At 32.9% G+C, this 17,537-nt stretch overlaps 1 protein-coding gene across 2 annotated transcripts in view; it reads right to left on the minus strand.

Annotated features, from left to right (window-relative positions):
• Positions 1-17,537, minus strand: part of MRPL13 (mitochondrial ribosomal protein L13) — a 64,818-nt gene that overhangs the window by 40,838 nt on the left and 6,443 nt on the right. For both annotated transcript variants that reach the window (XR_004026253.1, XM_012508102.2), the window contains exons 3-5: positions 12,461-12,554; positions 5,733-5,793; positions 282-368 (exon numbers count right to left, since the gene is read on the minus strand). Coding sequence is in view for 1 of the 2 variants with exons in the window: in XM_012508102.2 (XP_012363556.1) it covers positions 282-368; positions 5,733-5,793; positions 12,461-12,554 (242 nt within the window). In the remaining variant the exon portion in view is untranslated. The remainder of the gene's footprint in view (positions 1-281; positions 369-5,732; positions 5,794-12,460; positions 12,555-17,537) is intronic.

The raw sequence follows: 17,537 nt of genomic DNA on the forward strand, positions 1-17,537 counted from the left end.
GATCATAGCTCCTTGTTCAAAAGCAAGCAGTGATTAAAATTTAAAAAAAAAATTTAGATACTTTCAATTTTTAGTCCAATGATGGTTCATTTTACATTTTAAAATATTAATAGAAGTAATTATCATTTTTTATACATACATATTCGTTTAAAAATACAAAAATATTTCAGAAGTTGACATAAAATTTTTGAAAATAAGTCTGTGGCATTTATTTAAAAAGAAAATAAAACATTTAATTGAAAATTTTGGAAAAGCATTGTTACCAATGACCACTGACTTACCTCATCTGGAAAAAGATGCAACCTTTCCATCATTGTTCTTCTGTGAAGGTTTTTTGGCAGCATGCCATAAATAGCTAGTTTTACAATCTGAAAAACAGATATACATAGGACACAATAAGAAAATTGTGACTTGCGATAGAAAACAAACATAATTAGAGATGACGATGAAAATGAGGGGTTTAGATTCAACACGAATATAGGAAAGAAACAGACCTAAGTGGATATGTGGAAGCAACAGACAAGAAACTTTTATTACTGTGTACATTACTATTTTCTTTTGACTCCATTTATTGTTTATTTAGAAAAAGAAAAAAGATTAAAAGTAACCTGTATGTGCCAATTTTAGATAGAATAATTGATTATCATATGCATTCATATTTCAATATAATTTGATGTGTGTTAAAGCTAAACCCACTAAAACAATACATGTTAGAACAGGGTTACTTTGTAAGAGGCCTTCCTCTTTTATTCTCTCATCAAATCAGACTACAAAGCCTCATTACATGCAAAAGCTAATGGGATACCATATACATTTTCCATCTATTTTCTATTAGTGTTAAGACTTTATGTTTTTGAGAGGTCATTTAATATATGTAAATATATATATAAACATATATAAATATATATATAAAATATATAAACATATATATATTTATGTTGTTAAAAGCAATTAAAAATTTAGTTCCTTAGTCATGAAAGCCACATTTCAAGTGGTCGGTTGACATGTAGCTAGTGGCTACCATGTTTGACATTGCAGACACAGAACATTTCCATCACGGCAAAAATTTCTACTACACAGCAGTGATTTAGTTATTAGCGTTTAAATTTTTCAATGTTTTAAAAGTTGTAAATTGAAACTGACAATGTTAAGACTATCTTTTCTGGATAAGCAAGTAATTATATCCTCTGAATATCATCATAAAGGCATTTTATTGTATTAGTAGTGTTACATGGCATTTGATTTTCATGTTTCTAAAAAATTTAGTTGTATTTATTTGAATTACTAAGTTGGTATTTTAAAAATCTGCCCTATTAGAAAATGCAAACTCCACACTCAAATTTAAAAAGGCTAGAAAATGTGAAAAGATTATAAGCTAACAGGGAAGAGAAAAGACAGACATACAAATGTACATAAACAAAGAAATACAGGTGAAACAACATGTACATGCAAAAAAGTAATTCTAGCTGTACGGACATAAAGTTTTAAGAAATTCAGAAAGTAAAAAAAAATAGAATAAGATAAAGTTAGTAAATATCGAAGACCTTCCTCATATAATCTATATCCCAGGGCACGTGCCATTTGTGCCACAGAAGTAACTTATTATTTATAGGAAGGGGAAAAATCAAATAGAGGAACCATGTTAGAAGAAAATACAAGGACACAGAACCACTTAAAGAAGCTAAAACATATGACAGAGAGAAAAAGAACATAAGGAAAGGGCTAAATCGATATATTTATTTGAAATTAGAATAATCTACATCATTTTGAAAAATTTTAAATATTCAACAAACTGTTACCTATTTAACTATTAAACATTAATTAACATATTTCACAAATAGTATTCCAATACTGTACTAATAATCAGAAAGCTGCATTGTGAAACAAATTCTTTGATAGGCCACACACAGTAAGAACTGATGAGCAAATTATGTCTACTGGCAGAGGCCTACTATTCCAGACAAACACTTAGGATTTGAATTAAAAGTAAATAATAAATCTCTTCCTTGATGAGCCATTCTTTTTCAAAACATAGTAAAAATTAAGACTTAAACAATTAAAATCCTTTAATGAGGTAATAATCCAAATGGATTTAACTCTGAAATATTTCCTAAGCCTTCCTCAAACATTTTGCAATCCATTTCAATTACTGCTCATAAACAATAATTTGAAACAATTTCTATAAATGTTACCTAATACCAAATTTTTAACATGAAAAAGTTATACTATACTGCCTCCTAGTGTACAGTTAACATAAAATAGAAACTTTCATTTTAACATTTAAAATATTTATAAAGTATTAAAAGTATAATTTATTAACAGCTGTGATATATGTTATCAGGAGCCCTTATAACTTTTAATGCTATTATATACAAAGCATATTAATATTCAAAATATAATATTTTGACCTGTAAGGCTTAAAAACACACTAGTTATGAAAAAATATTAAATATTTCCTAAGAAACAAACTCTGAGCACACTTTTATAAAACAGATATAAACAATACAAAATAAATAGTAAATCATGAAACTTTTAAATGGCATGTCAGGTCTTATTATAATAAAATATCTTTCCCCCCAACCTTACCAAGAAAATTTTAGGCAGTACTATACCAAACAAATGGTTGTATCCTGACAATAGATGTTTATTTTTATTATTTTAGGGAAACAAAAAATGATATTTTTAGGTCTAACACTTTGCTAATTTATTAATGTATTGCAGTAAAAAGATAAAATAGTCTCTAATAGGAAAAAATGCATCTAACCTATGAGTAAAGTTGAAAGTTTAGGTCTATCAATAGTTAAAGGAAAAATAAAACAACAGGAGACTTTGCCTTTAGCAATATTGGTGGCTAATGTATGAATTAGAACTTCTCCCAGTGTAATACACAAAGAAATAAACATTAGTGAACCATATAAATTTTCCATCTATTTTCTATTAGTGTTAAGACTTTATGTTTTTGAGAGGTCATTTAATATATGTAAATATATATAAACATATATATAAACATAAACGTAAATATATATAAACATAAATATATAAACTTATATATTTATGTTGTTAAAATTAAAAGCAATTAAAAATTTAGTTAGTGAAGTTAATTAATATTGTTTGTAAAAATATTTTTTAAAGTATGAAAAAAAGCTGACCTCACAAGGCATTGGGGCCCCAAATTCATCCTTCTTGTGGGGATCAAAATCCTGTAAGTCTAAAGTTCAGCTCAAAAAACTTAGGTTGTTATAGCCCAATTCACTTAGCCATAAGCTAAGTGAATCTTTTTTGAGGAAAGTCATTTTTAACGCAGGTCTTAAAGAATTCCTGGAGATGAAGTTTCAAGGTACATGAGCCTACCAAGTAAGTTTACTGAGCAGATATTATAAATTGCGGACCTACAAAGGCCACAAATATTAGAATCAGATCTAACGCTAAGAATTATGTTTAGTATGCATAAAGAAATATAAGAGTGAACCAAAACATGATAAACAGAAGACTATTGAAACTGATCAACAAATTTGTAAAAGAACCAAATAATAAAACTTTAAGAAAGAGAAAAATGATAATTGAAATTAGGACCTCAGAAAACGGTTAATCAGATTAGACACAGGTGAAAAGATACAGAACTGGAACACAGATCTGAAGAAATTACTGAGAATGCCCCACAGAGACAGTGAGACGTGAAGTATGAAAGAGAGGTACTGAATCATGTACAATAAAATGCAACTGTCTACTCTTATTATAACCAGATTTCCAAAGGGAAGAAACAGAGAATAAAGAGACCCAATATTAGAAGATTTAAGAGCTAACACATTTCCAGAACTGAAGACACCAGTACTCAAACCAAATAAATAAAAGACTGTAGTAGGAAGACATGAAAACCAAAGACAATGAAAAGGTCTTAAAGGTATCCAGAAAAAAAAGACAAGAGTACACATAAACAATTAAATCGACATCTGATTCATAAAAGCAATAATACAAGCTAAATTCCAATTGAATAATAGCTTCAAAAAGCTGAGGGAAAAAATAATGGAATAATGGTTATCTTAGAATTCCACATATAGCAAAACTATCTTTCAAGAATGAAAGCACAAAATAAAGAAAACAGTTTCAGACAAAAAGGGTGAGTTCAGTATTCAAAGAATGTGGCTAGAAGAATGCCAGTAAGAAGTACTTCAAGGAAAAGGAAATTGATACCAGAAGGCAGGCTGAGTTACAAGAAGGAATTGTAAGAAAAGAAAATTTAAAAAAATCATTAACAGAATAAAACAATAACAAGAATGTTCAATTGGAAGAGTTTTTTTAAAATCCTGAACAAAGAAAGCTTGTAGATTGGGAGGGAAGGTGGCAGTTAAAAATCTTCTAAGGGCTTTCATTGATTTGGAAGAAGGTAAAAATACTGATGAACCTTAGACCTATAATAAATCAATGCAACTAATCCAAAAGAAGGCAAGAAAGAAGAGAAAAAAAAAAATCTAGCTACATGATGTTTACAATAAAAACATCTATAACAGAATAACTTAGTAAAGTGTAAACAATGAAATATATGAGGCAAACACTAATCAAAAGTCTGCTAATGTAGCTATATTAATATCAGAACAAACAGACCTCAAGGTAAAAAGCATTATTGGAGATTAAGAGGATCAGTACATATTGACCCTGATCAATTGTTTAGAAAGATTACAATTCCAATCTTAAATGCATCTAACACTAAACCTTCAAAATACATAAGGCAAAAATTGACAGGAAAAAAAATAAAAAAAAAAATAAAACATAAACAAGCAGGGTGCCTACAGTCTCAGGTGTTTGGGAGGCCAAAACAGGAAGATTGCTTGAGCCCAGGAATTTGAGTCCAGCCTCGGCAATATAGCAAGACCCTGTCTTTAAAAACATAAATTAAAAATAGAATAAAGTCTGAGTGTGGTGGCTCTCGCCTGGAATCCCAGCACTTGGGAGGCCAAGGTGGGAGGATGGCTTGAGTCCATGAGCTCGAGACAAGCTTGGGCAACATAGGAAAACCTGGTCTCTACAAAAAATAAAAAGTTTTAGCAGGGTGTGGTGGTGCGTACCTGTAGTCCCAGCTACTTGAGAGGCTGAGGTGGGAAGATCCCTTGAGCCCAGGAGTTTGTGGCTGCAGTGAGCTATCATTGTGCCACTGTGCTCTAGCCTGGGTGACAGAGTGAGACCTTGTCTCCAGAAAAATAAATAAATAAATAATAAAATAAAATAAAATGAAAGTAGTTTTGTTTTTAAGAACTGTACTATTTTTTCCAGAATAAAATGGACCTGTAAGAAGAAATTAATCTGCAATTGAGATGTTAATAAATAAAAATAAACTCAGATAATATTCGAGTTAACAAAAACAGTCAGAATATAAGAAGAACACACTTAGCGTGTTTGAAAATATATGTATACACATACATACATACATATATCTCTCTCCTTTCCAAGGCATTTCAGCAAACTCATCATATACTAGGTGATCATGCAGGTATCAAAAATTAAAAAGAAAAACATCAGAATTCTTTGACTAAATGCAAAACATAATACCTAGCAATTAGAAAATACAGAGTTGAATATTAAAAATAATACTTATCAAAACTTGTGTGATACAGCTAAAGTGATGAATTTATATTCTTGAATGCTAACTATATTAAAATAATGAGAAGGGAGACTGACAAAACAGTATCTGAATTGGTCTTTCCAAAGATGATTAATAAAAAATACAAGAAACTTACTGCCACTGGATCCCTCAGGTGAAGTTGAGCAGCTGTTACTTGTCTAAATCCACCTGGGTAGCTGTTAAAAGGAGCAAAGACATTAAAACTAGGCATAGGCTGATACTGTATTCTTAAATTGATCATTCTTTTATAAGAAAACTATTTTAATAAATTGTTTCTGGAAACTATGCTGTTCATTAGTGTTTTCAAAATTAAGTAGTAATCTACGCTCTTTGAAATGCTATTCTCTTAAATGGTTAACTACCATTATATCATAAAAAGTTCTACTTCTTGGAAAAATTTATTGGCATAAGTATATTTCTATCTGAATTGTAAGTTATTAATTCACTCACTCATTATGGGGTATTTATTACTATTTGATTTAACAAAGAAATAGAAACAAGCCAGAATATTTCATGTCCTTTACCAAATTAGATAAACTGTATAAACTACGGGTTAGGTCTGGGGAAAATGTTGGTAGTCCACTTGGTTCTGAAGTCAAGTTCATACTCTAGACAGCCCGTAATCATGTTTCTTCTTAGCAGTTTGTAAAGGTCTCTAAGTGCTACATATTGGCTCTAAGTAATATAATATTTCATTGCGTTCAGATCGATTATTCTTTATAAAATGAAAAAAGTGGCAATTACAAAATATACATTGAATAGTACTGGAGACAGCTTAGCTTCCAGATACCCCAGATGCAGGTATGGAATATAGGTTTTGTCAGTGACCCCCAGTGTAATATCAGGCAACTCATTTTACCTCTCTGCATATAATTTTACTCATATGAATAAATAATGCTATCTATCTCACAAGATTTCTGGGTCAAATGAAAAAATATTTGTGAAAGGGATTGGGAAATTTAAAACAAAAACAATAAATATATAGATGTAAGGTTCTATTTTCCTAAATAGATGAAGTCCAAACGATTTTCAAGAAAGGGGGAATTGGAAAGTCAGTGTGGAATCTGCAAAAAACCTTAAGATTACCTAAATGTGATTTTTTCCATATGTTCCCTTCAATAAAATTTGAAAATATTTTAAAGATGATTTAAGAAAACACATTTTAGGAATAAAACTTATCAAAGTTAGAAGTTTGCTGAGAAAGATGGGTAGTTTTAAAATTGATATTCTCTTTTTTCATGGAATTTCAGTTTTAGAAAAAGAAATGCCTGTCTAGACTTCTGTTCCTGCATTCTTTCTCTCCATGGAAAAAAATATTTTACAATTTCTATGTTAAAAGATGATCTTTTCTAGTTTGAAAATTGAGATGGCAAATTCTAAAACATACCATTTACAATATATTTCAGAAGTCTGGACTTTATTCTGAAGTATTTGGAAAGCTAATGTAAAATTCTGAGTGGAGGATGACTTGAGTAATGCAACACTCAACTGATTTTTACTCGTAAGAAAATAACTCATTCTTTCCTCCAATATGGGATGGAATAAGAGAACATTTGTTTTAAATGCTAGCCAAGGGTTTTTCATTGAAATTAATTCAATAAACACTGAATGTGTATCATGCTGGAACTGGGGACACACAGATAAATACAACAAAATCCCGTCCTATTTAAAATTGAACAATTCTGTTGACACAACTAGTCGTTAAGTTGTATCTCTAACTCATGCCAATGTATTTTAGATGACTAAAGACTTAGATGTGAAAGTTCAAGGTGCACGCACACCCAATTCAACCAACCCCTAAAAAATTAGAAGTAAATGTTTATGAAAATCTGAACAAGAAAGAATTTCCAAGACTGGAAAACAGAAGAAATTACAAAGGAAAAGGCATGTGATAATATAAAATTAAATAACTACAGTAAATAACAAAAATTTTGTTAACAGTAAAAACTAAAACAGTGGATTAATAATATTAATAGATAAAATGTTCATAGAAAGTGATTAATTAACACTGAAACTTCATTATTATGTAAATGTAAATATTCAGCTGCATATCAAAAGACAACAGCCTTATTTTTAAAGATAATACTGTGCCTGCACAGATTTGGGATAACAAACATTTGTATGCTCTTCTATGTCTTAGTAAACTCATGATTGAAAATACCTATCAAAAGACCTATAAATGATCATTCCTTTGATATCGAAATACATTACACTTCCAGGGATTTATTTTAAATAATCCTACATATATGAAAAAAAATCAATGGACAAAGATGTCACAGGATACAAAATCAATGTGCAAAAATCACTAGCAAAAAGTCACTAACATTCCTAGACACCAGCAACAGTCAAGCGGAGAGTCAAATCAGGAACGTACTCCCATTCACAACTGCCACAAAAAGAATAAAATACTTAGGAATACAGCTAATTACGGAGGTGAAAGATCTCTATAAGGAGAACTACAAACTACTGCCCAAAGAAACCAGAGATGAAGGCTGGGTATGATGGCTCATGCTTGTAATCCCAGTACTGTGGGAGGCTGAGGTGTGAGCACTGCTTGAGCCCACAAGTTCAAGACCAGCCTGGGCAACACAGTGAGCCCCTATCTCAAAAGAAAAAAAAACTTTAATAATAGAAAGCAATCAGAGATGACACAAACAAATAGAAAAACATTCCATGCTTATGGATAGGAAGAATCAATATTGTTAAAATGGCCATACTGCCCAAAGCAATTTATAGATTCAATGCTATTCCTATTAAACTACCACTGAGATTCTTCACAGAAATAGAAAAAAATATTTCAAAATTCATATGAAACCAAAAAAGAGCCTGAATAGCCAAGGCAATCCTAAACAAAAGGAACAAAGCTGGAGGCATCATGCTACCCAGCTTCAAACTATAGTACAGGGCTATAGTAACCAAAACAGCATGGTACTGATTAAAAAAAAACAAAACAAAAAACAAAACAAAACAAATAAACAAACAAAAAAAAAACCAGACACATAGACCAGTGGAACAAAACCCAGAAGTAAGACCACACACCTACAACTATTTGATCTTCGACAAACCTGGCCAAAAAAGCAATGGAGAAAGGATTCCCTGTTCAATAAAAGGTGCTGGGAGAACTGGCTAGCCATATGCGGAAGATTGAAACTGGACCCCTTCCTTATACCACATACAAAAATTAACTCAGGATGGATTTCAGACTTAACTGTAAAACCCAAAACTATAAAAACCCTGGAAGACAACCTAGGCAATACCATTAAGAACACAGGCATGGGCAAAGATTTCATGACAAAGATGCGCACTGCAATTGCAACAAAAGCATAAATTGACAGATGGGATGTAATTAAACTAAACAGCTTCTGCATAACAAAAGAAACTAACAGAATAAACAGACACCTACAGAATGGGAGAAAATTTTTGCAAACTATGCATCTGACAAAGGTCTAATATCCAGCATCATAAGGAACTTAAATTTACAAGAAGAAAAAACAAACCCCATTAAAAAGTGGGCAAAGGACAGGAACATACACTTTTCAAAAGAAGACATACACGTGGCCAAGAATCATGAAAGAAAGCTCAAAATCACTGATCATTAGAGAAATGCAAATCAAAACCACAATGAGATGCCATCTCACACCAGTGAGAATGGTACTATTAAAAAGTCAAAAAATAACAGATGCTGGCAAGGCTGTAGAGAAAAAGGAATGCTTTTACACTGTTGGTGGGAATTTTACACTGTTGGTGGGAGTGTTCAACCACTGTGGAAGATAGTGTGGTGATTCCTCAAAGTCCTACAGACAGAAATACCATTCGACCCAGCAATCCCATTCCTAGGTACATACCCTAAGAAATACAAATTTTTCTATTATGAAGACACATCCACATGTGTGTTCACTGCAGCATTATTCATTATAGTAAAGACATGGAATTAACCTACATGCCCATCAAAGGTAGACTGGATAAAGAAAATGTAGTACATATATACCATGAAATACTACATAGCCATAAAAAAAGAACAAGATCATGTCCTTTGCAGCAACACGGATGCAGCTGGAGGCTATTATTCTAAGCAAACTAACACAAGAACAGAAAACCAAATACTGCATATTCTCACTTATAAGTGGAAGCTCAATGATGGGAACACAAGTACACATAGAGGGGAATAACACACACCGGGGCCTATTGGAGGGTGGAAGGTGGGAGAGAGGAAAATAACTAATGGGTACTGGGCTTAATACCTGGGTGATGAAATAACCTGTACAACAAACCCCCATGATACAAGTTTACTTATGTAACAAACCTGCACGTGTAACTGAACTTAAAAGTTAAAAAAAAAAAAAGAATTGAATAAAAAGATGTTTATCAGCCCTTTATAAAAGCCAAAATTTTCATTTCAAAAAACAGAACAATGATCAAGTATCGTAGATCATTTTGTGCACTACTACTTAGTAACCAAAAATAATACTTACAAAAAGGTTCTCTGAGAATTTTCTATTAAGTGATAAAGGATATAAACTTGTATATACAGTTATCCCTCTCCATCTGTGGAGAACTAGTTCCAGGACGTCCTGAGCATACCAAATTCCAGGGATGTTCATATCCCTGATATAAAATGGCGTAGTAATTGCATATAACCTACACACATCCTCTTGTATACTTCAAATCATCTCTAGATTACTTATAATACCCAATATAATGTAAATGCTATGTAAATAGTTGTTATACTATATTGTTTAGGGAATAATGACAAGAAAAACGTCTGTACATGTTCAGTATTGACACAATTAAAATAAAAAATCACAGGCCGGGTGCAGTGGCTCACGCCTGTAATCACAGCACTTTGGGAGGCCAAGGCAGGCAGATCACCTGATGTCAGGAGTTCGAGACCAGTCTGGCCAACATGGAGAAACCCTGTCCCTACTAAAAATACAAAAATTAGCTGGGCATGGTGGTGCACATCTGTAGTCCCAGCTGCTCAGGAGGCTGAGGCAGGAGAATTGCTTGAACCTGGGAGGCGGAGGTTGCAGTGAGCCAAGATCGTACCACTGCACTCCAGCCTGGGTGACAGAGCAAGACTTCCATTTCAAAAAACAAAACAAAATGAAAATTTTACATTTCCACATCCATAGATATGGAGGGCTGACTGTATATTAAAATGTTAAGTCATGGGATCAGGAGTGAATTTTAATTCCCTCTTTAAACTTCTCTATATTTTCTAAAATTAGTACGTCCTAAAAATTTTACAACTAGCAAGCTAAATTTTGAATATGTAATTGTAATATAGTGTTATGAGCATAATAAAGCAGTATGTCCAAAGTGTAAGTGAAGAGTCAACAGAAACAAAAAGCAATCAACTCTTTGAGTGATGAGGAAATAGCAAAGGTTTCCCAGAAAATGTGACATCTGAGTCAATTTTTAATGACTAGGAGAATTCCTCACTGTCAGGGGAACAACACATGCAAAGGCAGAAAAGGAATGAAATAGCAATATGTTGTCTAAGAAGAACTATGAAGCAGCAGTGGGAACTGGTTTCCAATGACTTGTAAAGGAGTTTGAATTTTCATCTATCAGTGAGAAAGCACTACTGACAGGGACACTACCAGCTGATGTACACATTATGGTAGCTGTTCACTACTGGCTGTGCTGTTATTTTCCTTCATTTGCAGTAGTACTACATATTATTGCTATAGTAATTACCATAGCATTTTGTGTCAATACTTCCCTTTATGCTTTTATCACGTTATGTTATTCTGACTTTTAATATTTCTTTCCCAATTACCTCTCAATTTTGTAGAACTTGGTTTATACATAGAGATCTGCTAATAGCTGAATTACTAAAGACGGACGTAAATTCAGTTTTGTTAAATTACATAAAGATTTCATGAATGTATTTTAAGGGAAGGAATGGGCAAAGGCTGGCTCAAGGAAGCAAAACAGTTGTTCCAAATATTTAAGATGCACTTGGGGCAAGAGATGAAAAGAAACAAATGGGAACGTTAAAGGCGAAGATGCAGTTGGAAATAAAATAGTGATTTTGATCAAGAATAAAAGATCAACATTTCTAACCATAACCTGAGTAACAGTATAGAAAGTACACTTAATTAAATGTGCACATGACCTGAAGCTGTGGGTTAACTAATACATGAGATGATAAAATCAGGATCTTAAAAGGCTGGAGATAAAATTTAACATGGAGTAAACTTAAGGTCTTGCAATTGAATTAAATCACAACTAAAGCACACAGGAAGGAGAAGACATGATTCAACAGGAATATACCTGAAAAAGACTTAGGAGTTTTAGCTGACAGTAAACTCAAATACAGAAATACTATGGCCTTGAAGAAAAGTTCTACTGCAACAGAAGATTGCCTAACTGAAAAATGGAGGAGAGTCACGTTGTATTTGGAAATCAACAAAACACACCCAGGTGAGTGTATTTACTTAAGAGCGATACTGACAACAAGATTTTATCTAGAGAAGAGCGACCATTCCTTAAACATCTTGTTAACTTTCAGGTGTCTGAGATGGTTCTGAAAACAGCAGTAAGATGAATTACAGGAAGCAGAAATACAAAGTAAAAGAGTGACTAAAACCTGAGAATAATCTCGTTCACAGGTTATATGAAACACTTGTAGGATAAACAAATACTGTCAGGTAATAGCTATATTTGGTATAGTTGTGTGGTTTTTAAAAATTGAGTAAATTATATACATGGCATGAGTAAAATTAGTAATAAATGCCGATTTTAAAAAATATCTTTTTTCTTTTAAGTAAGAACAATTGTATTCTTAAAGTAATATATTTTAACTACCTACTTTCCCTGACAATGGCATTATCTTACCCAGTATGCGAAGAGTATACTTTTTGTTCCCATTTGTTTCCAGAAAATGCAATGTGTCTTGTGTTCATTATAACAACATGATCCCCACAGTCACCTAGATTTTAAAAAGAAACAAGATTTTGTATGAAAAATAAAAACCTTAAGAAAAAGTGGCCTTGGTTATTTATAAAGCTTATCAAAGTTCAAACAACATATTAAAAAATAAAAAGCAAGTCACAGTGCAACATCAAAAATCCTTGAATAGATTTCTGTTACTTTTTAATATAACATCTAAGTATAGAAAGAGCTGGCTGGCTATTTGGAAAATCTCAACACTGCAAAGTAAAAGAAATTTAATAAGGTTGCCAATAACAACAATATATCTTTTAAAGGCAAATTACTGTTATTCTTATGACTTTTCCCATTAATAATTACACTTCAGTAAAAATGTTTGTATTAAGTGCCTTTAAATGTCTGATACAAAATTTCCCTGAAAAACAGCCAAGAAAATGAAAACAGTATGTATATAGATATAAAAAAGTATGTTTTACCTATAGGTAAATTGAAAACATATATAAAACATTACAATTATTATTTTTTGCAAATTTAGAGAATAGACTGCTATGATCTTATTAACTACCATGGAAAGGTTTCTTTCCAACTATGTTTACAGTAAATTTAAACTGCTACTCTCAACTATGACTACACAAGCATATTTGACAGGACAGATGACCTGAAAATCAAAATGTGTATCTGTATTCATTTTCTATTCCTAAGTTTGGCTGTTCATCTAAAAACGAACTAAAAAGTTAACATGTGCATTTTCAAATAACTTACTATACATAACAAAATCAAGTTATTAGAAACATTTATCAAATACCTATTTTACTAATAGAAAAAACAAACCAAGATATTCTAGAAGCTCAAGGAAAAAAAGCACTAAAAATAATACAAGTACAATATATATGAAAACTAAAGATTATAAGATTCTATGCAGAGCTCTAAATTTGAATGGCAGAATTTTCAGAGACGTTCATAGTCTATATAGGATAAGAATAAAGAAAAGAAGATAAAGCAAGTGGGTTTTCATCACTAGAGTGAAAGGAAATTCAGAGGTATGAATGAAAGACCTGGGAAGCTTGCTGTTATTAGATGGAAAAGAATAGTCTGACAATATTTAATTAAATGACTGAAGTTCCTAAAAGTGACACCCTGTTGGCTACTGAGGCAGTTGTGCAAATGCAGCAGAACAGCAAATAAAGAAGGTGAGAAGATAACCAGACAACCTCAAAAAACACTGAAATTACTTTAGCTCACATTCAGACATTTACAGCAGAAGATGATTAAGTAATCTGCAAAGGCTCACACACTAAGTTACCTAACACCCGGTGTAGGCTCTTTCCATAACATCTATTTGGAGGAAAAAAATTGAATCTTTAAACTTTCCACTAAAACTGAATTTATTTTTAAATGGTTACGTTTTAAATATAGGTAAAGCATCTTGAGCCACTCAAAAAATATTTATAGGCCGGGCGCGGTGGCTCACGCTTGTGATCCCAGCACTTTGGGAGGCCGAGGCGGGCGGATCACGAGGTCAGGAGATCGAGACCACGGTGAAACCCCGTCTCTACTAAAAACACCAAAAAAAAATTAGCCGGGCGTGGTGGCGGGCGCCTGTAGTCCCAGCTACTCAGAGAGGCTGAGGCAGGAGAATGGCGTGAACCCGGGAGGCGGAGCTTGCAGTGAGCCGAGACTGCGCCACTGCACTCCAGCCTGGGCGACAGAGGGATACTCCGTCTCACAAAAAAAAAAAAAAAAAAAAAAAAAAAAAAAAAAAAAAATTTTATAGAGAGCAAAAAAGATCTTTCAAGGGGCATTAGACAGATTGCCACAAAGCAAGTGAAAATCATATTCTTTCAGTTGTAAGGTATCACATCTAATCTGGGAAAAATTGTTCTTCCTCAATAATACATGCCAAATCTCTAGTAAATTCATTCTAAGAAGCATTTCTTACTAACTCTAAACAAAAACTAACCAGCAATTAAATACATGTTTTTAACCGTATTTCATTAACACTAAAGTCAGTATTACTGTAAGACTGTAACCCTGGATATAGCACAATTGTTTCTGTCTAAATTTCTATTAAGTTAAATACATATAGTTTCATTTTATAATTTTTAATTTAAAACTGCACATTTAATATATATGTACCAAGTGTAAATAAATCATAGCTCTAGTGCTTGATCAAGAGATGTTCTGAAGAGAAACTAAGTTGAAAAATAGTAAGCAATTTTTAGAAATAGGAATTGTGAGTTTATTTATAAAAATTCTAACCTTAAACTTCTAACTTTATCTGACTCCTCAGTATAATACTAGGTGCTCAATTAAATGGCCAAATAAATTCAAACTAATTCAGACAAAGTGAAAACTCAACAGCTTCATGTCAGGAAACCTAAGGTCTCAGGCAGGTTACACCATCAGGGGCACCTCTTAGTCCTATACCGCCTCAATGTTTTGGCCCATCTTCTCCCTTAAGCCAGAATTAAGTCATAATTTTTCCTCAAAATTGCCTGGGAGGAAAGGAAGTAATAATTATTCAACATCTACATGCAAAGCACTGAGCTAGGCATTTTATATTCACTTTTAACACTCAAAGTCTCACAACTATCTTATTAGGTAAAGCTAATGTACTCCCTCTGCCTGCCACCACTTTTACTATTTAATAATGTTTACTGAGAAAACGGAGTCAGAGGTTAAACTCAGCTAAAATTATATGGCTAATAAGTGGTAAAGTTAAGTTTCAAATACAACTCTAGTAAAACTTCAAAGGCAGATCTTACCATTTCTACCACAACCAGATGGCAAAAAGTGGTAGTTATAATGCCATAAGGAGACAACGATATCATTCACTAATTGATCACATATTCTTATCTGCTAAATTCTAAGATCTCAGAAGTCCTTCTCAGCAAACTGCTCACAGGTTACAGTTATTTGCCATCTTTGTACTTCCCCATGTACCAACTCCTTGGTTAGGGATTCAAGGAGACCTAGAGTATAGGATAACTTTTTGTAGCCTTATTTACCAGTTTTTCCAACACTACTGTCTGTGCCAGGTAAGCCATGCTATTTAGGTCGGTGCAAAAGTATTTGCAGTTTTTGCCACTGAAATGGCAAATTCTACTTTGTTCTAGCATTTGTACAATTTTTTTGGTCCTAGATCCTTGCTGCAGACTCTTAATTATAGATCCCTCACATAGAGTTACCAGACACAGTAAGTGTTTACAAAAATCCCTAGTGTTCATTTTTAACTATGTTTGAGATACTCAGATTCCATGCAAGGGCAGATTCAGATAGAGACACCAATTCAGCTTGCTAGGAGTCTCCAGCTCTTTTAAAATTTGCTTTATAATCCTTTTCCATTGATGAACAAATCCACTTGCTATGTATTACATACTTACTAATGCCGTGTACCATTCTTGATGCTGGGAATACAGCAATGAATGTAACTGAAAAACCTCTTTTTATTTTTTTAAAATTTTATTTTAGGTTCAGGGGTAAATGTACAGGTGTGTTATGTAGGTAAACTGCATGTCATGGGGGTTGAATATACAGATTTTGTCACCCAGGCAATAAGTATAGTACACAATAGGTAGTTTTTTGATCCTCACCCTCCTCCCACCCTCCACCCTCAAGTAGTTGTCTGTTGTTCCCTTCATGCCCATGAGTACCCAATGTTTAACTCCCACTTATAAGTGAGAACATGCAGTATTTGGTTTTCTGTTCCTGTGTTAGTTTACTTAGGATTATGGCCTCCAGCTTCATCCATGTTGCTGCAAAGGACATGATCTCATTTTTTAATGACTCTACAGTATTCTGTGGTGTATATGTACCACATTTTCTTTATCCAGTCTACCACTGATGGGCATTTAGGTTGATGCCGTATCTTTGCTATTATGAATAGTGCTAAAATGAACATATGTGCATGCTTTAAATTCTTTCAGAAATCACCAAATTGCTTTCCAGAATGACTGAACTAATTTGCACTCCCACCAGCAGTGTGTAAGCATGCCCTTTTCTCCTCAGCCTTGCCAATGTCTATTATTTTTTGACCTTTTAATGATAGCCATTCTGACTGGTGTGAGATGGTATCTCATGGTGGTTTTGACTTACATTTCTCTAATCATTAGCAACACGGGCATTTTTTCATTTGCTTGTTGACTGTATGTATGTCTTCTTTTGAAGTGTCTCTTTATGTATGTCCTTTGCCCACTTTTTTATGGGGTTGTTTTTTGCTTGTAAATTTGTTTAAGTTCCTTACAGAGAAATTCTTGTTAATCAATCTTATGCTCTAGTTGAAAAGCCAGACAATAAACAAACAAATAAATGAATATGCAATATGCCAGGAGCTGATGAACATGGGAAGATAAAGAGTAATAGGGTGAAGCAATTAATTGGTACAGGTTTTTCATGAACTTAATTTTCATTTCTCTGGGATAATGTCCAAGAGAAATGAAACTGCTGTGCTATACAGTAAGCTCATGTTTAGTTTTAGAAGAAACAGCCATATTCTTTTCCAGAGTTGCTGTACCATGTTACATTTCTACCAGCAATGCATGAGTAATCCAGTTTCTATGCATCCTCATCAGCATTTGTTGTCACTATTTTTTATTTTAGCTATTTTGATAGTTGTGTAGTATTATCTCGCTGCGGTTTTAATTTGCATTTCCCTAATGGCTACTTATATTGAACATCTTTTCATGTACTTATCTGCCATCTGTTCATGTATTCTGCCCATAGCCTAATTAGATTGTTTGTTTTTTTACCATTGAGTTTTGAAAGTTCTTTATAGTTTAGATATGTCTTTTGTTGATGATGTGGTTTGCAAATATTTTCTTCCAGTCTGTAGCTTGTTTTTTTCCCCTTTATAGGGTTAAATCCTTCCTTAAAAGCTGTTTGCTTTAGCATAGTGGTTTTTAAAGTGCAGGTGATTCAGTCTTAGGCTTCTAAAAGGTGACTCAAGGCACAAGGATCCAGGTTCTTTTTCCTTCAACTAGGACAGTACTGCTTTTATTTATTGGGTTTCCTTGAATATTTAGTT

Source organism: Nomascus leucogenys, chromosome 16 (assembly GCF_006542625.1).
Source record: "Nomascus leucogenys isolate Asia chromosome 16, Asia_NLE_v1, whole genome shotgun sequence".
Classification (NCBI taxonomy): Eukaryota; Metazoa; Chordata; class Mammalia; order Primates; family Hylobatidae; genus Nomascus; species Nomascus leucogenys.